The 11853-nt window shown below is 42.5% G+C and overlaps 1 protein-coding gene across 1 annotated transcript; it reads right to left on the bottom strand.

Moving 5' to 3' along the window:
• Positions 1-10869: 10869 nt before the first annotated feature.
• Positions 10870-11437, bottom strand: LOC141027285 (uncharacterized). The gene is made up of 2 exons (XM_073504276.1): positions 11370-11437; positions 10870-11218 (listed from the first exon to the last, which is right to left on the bottom strand). The coding sequence occupies exons 1-2, from the start codon at positions 11435-11437 to the stop codon at positions 10870-10872; spliced, it is 417 nt and encodes a 138-aa protein (XP_073360377.1).
• Between the last annotated feature and the right edge of the window lie 416 nt (positions 11438-11853).

Here is an 11853-nt window from a genome sequence, read left to right as displayed (position 1 = left end):
TAATATTTGAGAGATGCAGATCCAGGCATTCGATGTGATTGTCGTTATAAACATTATCCACCTCCGGGCCTATTATTATCTGCAAAAGAAGAGAACGTGTTAGTGCCTACATGCAGTTTTGAACACTGCTACACGCCCATTTGGTTTGCAGGATTTGTAAAATACACCAACGTGCCATCTTCGATCTGGCATGATTAACATGGGCATTTGATTACAATCTAGAAACATGTAGCCTTCTTCACAAGAGGTTGGATTGGATGAAAAATTCCCTAAGAAAACTAGTACAGATGAATCCAAAGGAGAAATGCTTATGGACGATTGTAACCATATGAATGAAGCAACCAATATGGGGTGGGGGTGTATGTCCTAAAATCCTCCAAAATTCCTTCAGAAATCATAGTACATTGTCATCGTAAACCGTGGAAAAGGTGCAAAAAATTGAACTCCCTTATGGTTAACATTTAACAGGAAAGGAATACCACCTCGATATACAGCTTCTTCAGGCACGGAAATCATCTCCAGCAACTGACAACTTGGTCCAGGTTGCAGCCGACAGATTCTAGTGCCAAGACCTTCACTGTGCCTAGAGTCTGGGTGAAGATTCGCTGGATGACAGACGAACATACATCTTCAAAACTAGAAATAATGTTGATATCAAGAAGGAGAGGTATATAAGGTGACTGGTGTACCTGAAAGTTGTAGTATTTGACAGACGAGTAGCCCACCACTTTCAATTTTGGCGCAAAAATGACATTGATTCTTGTTGGACCTTGTTGATCAACTGCAAGTAATCTCTCAAGTGAAGATGTGTCTTGGATGACCATATTGTGGTCCACCTTTTATGATCTCTCGTTGCAGCACCAGCAACACACATAAATAGTCCGGAGAGTCCTGGAGGTGATGTGCAAGGTACTCGACCAATTCATCACCTGAAGACGAAGGGACTCGAGTCCAGTACAACCGCGGAGCAGGCGCTCCATGTCATCCTTTGGGATGCGGACGACGACGAGCTCGAGGTGCTTCAGTCGTGGTAGAAAAGAGAGGGCGTGTCATTAAGGGGGGAATGGAAGTTCATGAACTTGGCGAGGCGCAACATGGGTGCGAAGCGGAGTGCGGACGTTGGCAGCAAGCGCATATGCCCATCATTATAACTTAGCTTCTCGAGCTGATCTATGGCAGGGGATTGGAACCACTCGTCAAGCTTGGCTCGGTCCTTGCCATTGGAACGGAACTTGCCCGTGATAAGGCCTTTGATTGGGCCATCGTGACTGCCGAGGATCTAGGAGAACGCATCCCAGCTTTGGCGATAGCCATGGCAGAGCTTGTGGGCGTCGAGGAGGTCGACAGGGGTGCGGAGCCATAGGGGGCGCCAGCGCCGGGAAAGGGCGGTGTCCTCGCCCGATATTTGATTGGGTGGAGGGATATGATGACTATTAACATATCATCGGGGAGATTGTTGATGAAGTCTAGGCCTGCTGGAGTCACTTGCAGTTCTTTCTCGACCCGCCTCCGCTTGTTGGCAGCCTCGTTCTCCACCTAGTCAGCGGCGATGGAAACCCCTGTCTCCATATTCACGTCGTGCTCCGCTGCTTCAGCAGCCCCGACATCGCCACTCCCTCCGATGGGGCGCATCGGCGGCATCCTCGTACACTGACGGCTTTGAGGACTCAGAGCGGCGTCGAGGATGCGGGCGGAGAGAGAGGAATTGTGTTTGTGGCGATGATGGGGGGTGCGGCTGCTCGGCGGCGCCATTAATATAGACCAGTGGCAGCGAGGCGGGCGGCGGTCCAGGGCTGTCTCGCTTCCTGGTGAGAACGAATGCTTAATTTCTAGTATGAATGGAATCTATGCTTAATTACTGAATTTTAGTTGCGCAAAATAGATAGTGCTATTGATTTTTAGCTGCATATTTTGACAAATCGCAGTGTCTCTTGGCTTGGCACCGAAGTCTGGCCTTAATTTGCATACCGTAATCTGAACCATTTGCGTTGAAGAGATGCACAGATCCTGCGTTGAACAGCTTGTATGCTTCCCGGTGAGCCTGTGCACCGGATTGTGCTCGCACGCCTCCCGTTCAGTCAAGCAGCTGTCCACACGGCACCTCCTATAGCTATTAAAACCAAGACACGTGGCGTCACGTGAATGGTTAACAGAACGCACACGGTTTGAATTATACAAACGTTTGAGATATTAAAGTGGCAGCTATTTTTTTCAAAATGCCTCTGTTGGCTGTCATTATTCGAGTGCACCTTCTCTCAATATGGACACGAAAAATACCACAGCATGTCGGGTGCCCTTCAATGATAGCATGCCAAGTTTCATGAATTTCAGACGAGTTTTAGATTTACTAGAATTTAAAAACAAAGTATCTCAATGTTTTGCCGGCAATCAACGGTGCCCTGGTGTTTGAAATTCATTCCCATTTCTTGCATGCACCCAAGGACACAGATTTGATTTTTCAACCAATTTATATGCACTAGAGTATGTGCATGTAGTTCAAATTTGAATTATGCACATAAATGCATTGAAAACTCAGTTAATGCATAAAAATGTCCAAACGAACCCCGAAAAATCACAAAAATTGACACAACACTCCTACTGTTCTATGTTGACATGAGAAAACATTTGAAAGCAATAAGAGGCAATGGATATCGTTTCGTCCCCAAAGGTGGGATGTTCCCTATCGAAACGATCATTCTTGTTGTGAGAAGCATATACCCAAACCAGCCCCAAATGGGACAAAAAATTTACCACGACATGTTGATGCCGCTCCATGATAGCATGCCAAGTTTCATGAATTTCAGACGAGTGATACGTCCATTTTGCATCATGCTTTTATATCGATATTTATTGCATTATGGGCTATTATTACACATTATGTCACAATACTTATGCCTATTCTCTCTTATTTTACAAGGTTTACACGAGGAGGGAGAATGCCGGCAGCTGGAGTTCTGGGCTGGAAAAGGAGCAAATATTAGAGACCTATTCTGCACAACTCCAAAAGTCCTGAAACTCCACGGAAGTCAGTTTTGGAATCTATAAAAAATATTGGGCGAAGAAAGCACCAGAGGGGGGCTACCCACCATCCACGAGGGTGGGGGGCGCGTCCCCTGCCTCGTGGGCCCCCTGGCAGGCCTCCAGTGCCCATCTTTGGCTATATGAAGTCTTTCACCCTGGAAAAAATCAGAAGGAAGCTGCCGGGATGAAGCGCCGCCGTCTCGAGGCGGAACCTGGCGAAACCAATCTAGGGCTCTGGCGGAGCTGTTCTACCCAGGAAATATCCCTCCGGGAGGGGGAAATCATCACCATCGATCCTCTCATTGGGAGGGAATCAATCCTCATCAACATCTTCACCAGCACCATCTCATCTCAAACCCTAGTTCATCTCTTGTATCCAATCTTTGTCTCAAAACCTCAGATTGGTACCTGTGGGTTGCTAGTAGTGTTGACTACTCCTTGTAGTTGATGCTAGTTGGTTTATTTGGTGGAAGATCATATGTTCAGATCTTCTATGCATATTAATACCCCTCTGATTATAAACATGAATATGATTTGTGAGTAGTTATGTTTGTTCCTGAGGACATGGGAGAAGTCTTGCTATAAGTAGTCATGTGAATTTGGTATTCGTTCGATATTTTGATGAGATGTATGTTGTCTTTCCTCTAGTGGTGTTATGTGAACGTCGACTACATGACACTTCACCATTATTTGGGCCTAGAGGAAGGCATTGGGAAGTAATAAGTAGATGATGGGTTGCTAGAGTGACAGAAGCTTAAACCCTAGTTTATGCGTTGCTTCGTAAGGGGCTGATTTGGATCCATATCTTTCATGCTATGGTTAGGTTTACCTTAATACTTCTTTTGTAGTTGTGGATGCTTGCAAGAGGGGTTAATCATAAGTGGGATGTTTGTCCAAGGAAGGGCAGTACCCAAGCACCGGTCCACCCACATATCAAATTATCAAAGTAACGAACACGAATCATATGAGCGTGATGAAAACTAGCTTGACGATAATTCCCATGTGTCCTCGGGAGCGTTTTCCTTTATATAAGAGTTTGTCCAGGCTTGTCCTTTGCTACAAAAAGGATTGGGCCACCTTGCTGCACCTTGTTTACTTTTGTTACTTGTTACCAGTTACAAATTACCTTATCACAAAACTATCTGTTATCGATAATTTCAGTGCTTGCAGAGAATACCTTACTGAAAAATGCTTGTCATTTCCTTCTGCTCCTCGTTGGGTTCGACACTCTTACTTATCAAAAGGACTACGATAGATCCCCTATAATCCTAGGTCATCAAGACTCTTTTCTAGCTCCGTTGCCGGGGGGTGAAGCGCCTTTCGTAAGTGGAATTTGGTAAGGAAAAATTTACTGTCACTTGTTGCTATGGAAAGTAATCCTTTGAGGGGCTTGTTCGGGGTATCTTCACCCCGACGAGTAGAGCAAAGAGTTGCTCCTCAACCTACTGAACCTACTGAAAATGTTTACTTTAAAATTCCTTCGGGTATGATAGAGAAACTGCTAGCTAATCCTTTTACAGGAGATGGAATATTACATCCCGATTTGCACCTGATCTATGTGGATGAAGTTTGTTGATTATTTAATCATGCAGGTATGCCCGAGGATGTTATCAAGAAGAAGGTCTTCCCTTTATCTTTGAAGGGAAAGCCATTGACATGGTTTAGGCTATGTGATAATATTGGATCATGGAACTACAACCGATTGAAATTGGAATTTCATCAGAAGTTTTATCCTATGCATCTGGTTCATCGTGATCGTAATTGTATATATATTTTTTGGCCTCGTGAAGGAGAAAGCATCGCTCAAGCTTGGGGGAGGCTTAAGTCAATGTTATATTCATGCCCCAACCATGAGCTCTCAAGATAAATTATTATTCAAAAAATTTATGCTCGGTTTTCTCTCAATAATCGCTCCATGCTCGATACTTCTTGTACTAGCTCTTTTATGATGAAGACTATTGAATTCAAATGGGATTTATTGGAAAGAATTAAACGCAACTCTGAAGATTGGGAACTCGATGAAGGTAAGGAGTCAGGTATAACACCTAAGTTTGATTGTGTTAAATCTTTTATAGATACCGATGTTTTCCGTGAATTTAGCACTAAATATGGACTTGACTCTGAGATAGTAGCTTCTTTCTGTGAATCCTTTGCTACTCATGTTGATCTCCCTAAGGAGAAGTGGTTTCAATATCATCCTCCCATTGAAGTAAAAGTAGTTGAACCTATTAAAGTTGAAGAAAAGACTATCACTTATAATGTTGATCCTATTGTTCCTACCGCTTATATTGAGAAACCACCTTTCCCTGTTAGAATAAAGGATCGTGCTAAAGCTTCAACTATGGTTCGTAAGAGTAATACTAGAACACCTACACCCCCTAAGCAAATTAAAGTTGTACCTAGTATTGCTATGGTTAAAGATCTCTTGGTCGATAATATTGATGGGCATGTTATTTACTTCTGTGATGAAGCTGCTAGAATTGCTAAACCTAATACTAGAGATAAACATAGACCTGTTGTTGGCATGCATGTTATTTCTGTCAAAATAGGAGATCACTGTTATCATGTCTTAAGTGATATGGGTGCTAGTGTCAGTGCAATACCTTATACCTTATATGAAGAAATTATGCATGATATTGCACCTGCTGAGATAGAAGATATTAATGTTACTATTAAGCTTGCTAATAGAGATACTATTTCACCAGTTGGGATTGTTAGAGACGTTGAAGTCTTGTGTGGGAAAGTTAAATATCCCATTGATTTTCTTGTTCTTGCTTCCCCACAAGATAACTTTTGTCCCGTTATATTTTGTAGGCCCTTCTTGAATGCTGTTAATGCTAAGATAGATTGCAAAAAGGATGTTGTTACTATTGGTTTAGGGGATATGTCTCATGATTTTAATTTTGATAAATTTCATAGACAACCCCATGATAAAGAATTGCCTAGTAAAGATGAAATTATTGGTCTTGCTTCTATTGTCGTGCCTCCGAATGATCCGTTAGAACAATATTTGCTAGAACATGAAAATGATATGTTTATGAATGAAAGAAGGGAAATAGATGAAGTATTCTTTAAACAGGGGCCTATTTTGAAACACAACTTGCCTGTTGAAATTCTAGGGGATCCTCCTCCACCCAAGGGTGATCCCGTGTTTGAGCTTAAACCATTACCTGATACTCTTAAATATGCTTATCTTGATGAAAAGAAGATATATAATGTTATTATTAGTGCTAACCTTTCAGAGCAAGAAGAAGAGAAATTATTGAAAACTCTGAAGAAGCACCGTGCTGCTATTGGATATACTCTGGATGATCTTAAGGGCATTAGTCCCACTCTATGCCAGCACAAAATAAAATTGGAGAAAGACGCTAAACCGGTTGTTGATCACCAATGATGGTTAAATCCTAAGATGAAAGAAGTGGTAAGAAAAGAAATACTAAAGCTTCTAGAGGCAGGTATAATTTATCCTGTTGCTGATAGTCAGTGGGTAAGTCCTTTCCATTGTGTCCCTAAGAAGGGAGGTATTACTGTTGTTCCTAATGATAAAGATGAATTGATCCCACAAAGAATAGTTACCGGTTATAGAATGGTAATTGATTTCCGCAAACTAAATAAAGCTACTAAAAAGGATCATTACCCTTTACCTTTTATTGATCAAATGCTAGATAGATTATCCAAACATACACATTTTTCCTTTCTAGATGGTTATTCTAGTTTCTCTCAAATACCTGTGTCAAAAGAGGATCAAGAAAAGACCACTTTTACTTGCTCTTTCGGTACCTTTGCTTATAGACGTATGCCTTTTGGTTTATGCAATGCACCTGCTACCTTTCAAAGATGTATGACTGCTATATTCTCTGACTTTTGTGAAAAGATTGTTGAGGTTTTCATGGATGATTTTTCCGTATATGGAACTTCTTTTGATGATTGCTTAAGCAACCTTGATCGAGTTTTGCAGAGATGTGAAGAAACTTATCTTGTCTTGAATTGGGAGAAGTGCCACTTTATGGTTAATGAAGGTATTGTCTTGGGGCATAAAATTTCCGAAAGAGGTATTGAAGTTGATAAAGCCAAAGTTGATGCTATTGAAAAGATGTCGTGTCCTAAGGACATCAAAGGTATAAGAAGTTTCCTTGGTCATGCCGGTTTTTATAGGAGGTTCATTAAAGACTTCTCAAAAATTTCTAGGCTCTGACTAATCTCTTACAAAAAGATGTTCCTTTTGTCTTTGATCATGATTGTGTAGAAGCATTTGAAATACTTAAGAAAGCCTTGATTTCTGCACCTATTGTTCAGCCACCTGATTGGAATTTACCCTTTGAAATTATGTGTGATGCTAGTGATTATGCTGTAGGTGTTGTTCTAGGACAAAGAGTTGATAAGAAATTAAATGTTATCCAATATGCTAGTAAAACTCTAGACAGTGCCCAGAGAAATTATGCTACTACTGAAAAAGAATTTTTAGCAGTTGTATTTGCTTGTGATAAGTTCAGACCTTACATTGTTGATTCTAAAGTAATTGTTCACACTGATCATGCTGCTATTAAATATCTTATGGAAAAGAAAGATGCTAAACCTAGACTTATTAGATGGGTTCTCCTACTACAAGAATTTGATTTGCATATTATAGATAGAAAGGGAGATGAGAACCCCATTGCAGACAACTTATCTAGGTTAGAGAATATTCTTGATGACCCACTACCTATTGTTGATAGCTTTCCTGACGAACAATTAGCTGTCATAAATGCTTCTCGTACTGCTCCATGCTATGCTGATTATGCTAATTACATTGTTCCAAATTTATACCACCTAGTTTCACATACCAGCAAAAGAAAAAGTTTTTCTATGATTTAAGACATTACTTCTGGGATGACCCACACCTTTATAAATAAGGAGTAGATGATGTCATTAGACGTTGTGTACCTGAGCATGTACAGGAACAGATCCTACGCAACTGTCACTCCGAGGCTTATGGAGGACACCATGCTAGAGATAGAACCGCGCACAAGGTATTGCAATCCAGCTTTCATTGGCCTACTCTCTTCAAAGATTCTCGTAAGTTTGTCTTGTCTTGTGATGAATGTCAAAGAATTGCTAATATTAGTAGACGTCAAGAAATGCTATGAACTATTCACTTGTTATTGAACCATTTGATGTTTGGGGTTTTGATTATATGGGACCGTTTCCTTCCTCTAATGGGTATACACATATTTTAGTTGTTGTTGATTACGTTACTAAGTGGGTAGAAGCTATTCCAACTAGTAGTGCTGATCATAACACCTCTATTAAGATGCTTAAAGAAGTTATTTTTCTGAGGTTTGGAGTCCCTAGATACTTAATGACTGATGGTGGTTAACATTTTATTCATGGTGCCTTTCGTAAAATGCTTGCTATGTATGATGTTAATCATAGAATTGCATCTCCATACCACCCACAGTCTAGTGGTCAAGTAGAATTGAGTAATAGAGAGCTTAAACTAATTTTGCGAAAGATTATTAATAGATCTAGAAAGAATTGGTCCAAGAAACTTGATGATACTTTATGGGCCTATAGAACTGCATATAAAAATCATATGGGTATGTCTCCGTCTAAAATGGTTTATGGAAAAGCATGTCACTTACCTCTCGAAGTAGAACATAAGGCATATTGGGCCTTTAAAGAGCTCAATTATGATTTCAAACTTGCCGGTGAGAAGAGACTATTTGACATTAGCTCACTTGATGAATGGAGAACCCATGCCTATGAGAATGCCAAACTGTTTAAAGAAAAAGTTAAAAGATGGCATGACAAAAGGATACAAAGGCGTGAGTTTAATGTAGGTGATTATGTTTTGCTATACAACTCTCGTTTAAGATTTTTTGCAAGAAAACTTCTCTCTAAATGGGAAGGTCCTTATGTTATCGAGGAGGTCTATTGTTCCGGTGCCATAAAAATCAACAACTTCGAAGGCACAAATCCGAAGGTGATGAACGGTCAAAGAATCAAACATTATATCTCAGGTAATCCTATAAATGTTGAATCTAATTTTATTGAAACCGTAACCCCGGAGGAATAGGTATGTGGTACGGTAAGTAAACCGACTCCAAAATAGTTCTAATAGCAATTTTTCTCCGTTTTGGATTATTTAAGAAAATAGGAAAATAAGAAGTAGTCCGAGAAGGACACGAGGCGTCCACGAGGGTGGAGGGCGTGCCCTACACCCCTGTGCGCGCCCCTTGCCTCGTGGGCACCTCGTGTGCCCTCGGGACTCCGTTTTCTTCCACGACACTTCTTTTGGTCGGTAAAAACTCATTATATAATCTCCCGAAGGTTTTGACCACCGTACCACGCAAATATCTCCTGTTTTCGTTTCGAGCTATTTTTCTCACAGATCTAGATCACCATGACGTCTTCGAGCGCACCCAAGGACAAGTTTTTCGAGAAGGTCATCAACCCCTACCTCGCGGAGGTGCTGCAACACCCTCAAACCATTGAGATGCATGAGAGGGTGCTGCACATCCGCGATGTTGAGGGACTAAGGAGGACCGGAAGCGTGGAGACAAGACTCGAAGCAATGGAGCAGCAAGTTTTCAAGTGGCAAGGGATGGTGGAACGCGGACTTGACACCAACCACATGGTGATCGCGGAGTTCACCAATAACCACGAGCTAGATGCCAAGAACATTGGGGAGGCCATCTTCAAGCTTCACGAGAAAATCGAGCATCTCCAAGCCCAGATCTATGACCTGCAAAACCAAAACTATGAGTATGAATATAGATTCAAGAGGATGAGTTTGGTTGCAGATTTGAGGATCCCGGAGACTCGATCATCCTTCTACGATGGTGAGCCTATGCCTTGGAAGATGGATGACAAGCCTACATCATCAACAACTCCATCATCACCACCTCCGAAGAAGGAGACATAAACACATGGGTATGGGCACTCCCCTTGGCAACTGCCAAGCTTGGGGGAGGTGCCCCGGTATCGTATCACGATCACACTTCTATCTTTACCATTTTTCTTAGTTCGATCCTTTTGGTAATATCTTGATCTAGTAGAATAAAGTTTTAGTATGATTTAGTTTTGAGTTTTTCTTTATGGTCCTTCTATGTAATCGAGTCCGTGAGCTCTATATAATAAAGATTAGTTTTGAGTCAAGGGCTTGATTACCTTGCTATGATCTAGAGGGAATAAAAGAAAGAATAAAAAGAATTAAAGAGATCATATTGTTCTTATGGAGAGTAATGACTTCACATATAAAAGAGTATGATGAATAAAAGTTGTTGGGAGTTGACAAACATAGTTTTGGTCATCGTTACAATTAATAGGAAGTAATAAAGAAAGAGAGGTTTTCACATATAAATATACTATCTTGGACATCTTTTATGATTGTGAGCACTCATTAAAATATGACATGCTAAAAAGTTGATGTTGGACAAGGAAGACAACGTAATGGGTTATGTTTTCTTATATCCAAAATAAAGTATATTGTCATGGATCATCCAACATGTTGAGCTTGCATTTCCCCCTCATGCTAGCCAAATTCTTTGCACCAAGTAGAGATACTACTTGTGCTTTCAAATATCCTTAAAACCGGTTTTTCCATGAGAGTCCACCATATCTACCTATGGATTGAGTAAGATCCTTCAAGTAAGTTGTCATTGTTGCACGCAATAAAAATTGCTCTCTAAATATGTATGATCTATTTTTTTCGCGAATACGCAGAGGATGCGTATCTTTGCATTGATAGAAGAATAGTTTTACAGCATGGGATTACAAAAGCTCACTAAGCCATGTACACACGGGGGCATGGAAGTGAACTAGGAGCAGAACAGACTTGGGGGTGCTCAGCCCCACTAGCCTACAAAGCTATCTCTCGGGGATGATGGTGTGCAGTCCGGTGCCGCCAGCCTTGGCCCACATGCACGCCTCATCTCTGATAGTGCCAGAGAGCCGGGAGGTGGAGGGCTGCTCGCCATCAAATATGCAAGCGTTCCGGTGTTTCCAGATCCACCACGCGGTAAGGATGATCAAGGAGGCCAGGCCCTTGCGAGCCGAGGAAGGTGAGCGATTGCAGGCTGTCTCCCACCAAGTGTAGAAGTCAGTGTCGCTGTTCGGGATGTCGGCCGGGGAGCGAACCCAGCTGAGGGTCTCGTGCCAGATTTGTCGAGAGAAAGAGCAGCCTGCCAAGAGGTGTTGCATGGTCTCCTCCTCTTGGCTACAAGAGGCACAGAAGTCCTCATGTGGGAGGCCATGTCGAGCAAGACGCTCGGTCGTCCAGCAACGGTCTTGTAGAGCCAGCCAGATGAAGAATTTCACACGGAGAGGGGCCCATGCTTTCCAGGTTAGCCACCAATGTGGGTCCTTACAGGCACCATGGAAGAGCGCCTGGTAGAAGGAGCTCGCCGAGTAGATAGTGGAGGTGGTCCAGCGCCATTGGAGAGAGTCAGGCGAGTCCGAGAGGGCGACGTGACGCACGCAGCGCCAGAGGTCGATGTATTGGACTAGAGCGGTGGGTCACAAAGTGCCCAGGATGTCGCGAACCCAGGAGCGTTGGAGAAGTCCATCATGCACGGTGCGGGTCTTGCGCCGCCTCCGGGTGACGAGCGCGAGGACAAGCGGCGCGATCTCGGCAACAGATCTGCCATTGATCTAGTGATCGTTCCAGAACATGCAAGTGTGGCCATCGCCAAGTGTCCAGGTCGTAGAAGCACGGAAGATGGCGACGACGGCAGGGTCATGCGGGATGTGCAGGTGGCTCCAAGGTCGCGTCGAGTCAGTGTACTTGAGCCATAGCCAATGAGTTCGCAGCGCAATACCGGTGCGCTGCAGGTCACGGACGCCAAGGCCGCC

Source organism: Aegilops tauschii, chromosome 7, assembly GCF_002575655.3.
Source record: "Aegilops tauschii subsp. strangulata cultivar AL8/78 chromosome 7, Aet v6.0, whole genome shotgun sequence".
Lineage (NCBI taxonomy): Eukaryota > Viridiplantae > Streptophyta > Magnoliopsida > Poales > Poaceae > Aegilops > Aegilops tauschii.
This window is presented reverse-complemented; position numbering and strand designations above follow the sequence as displayed.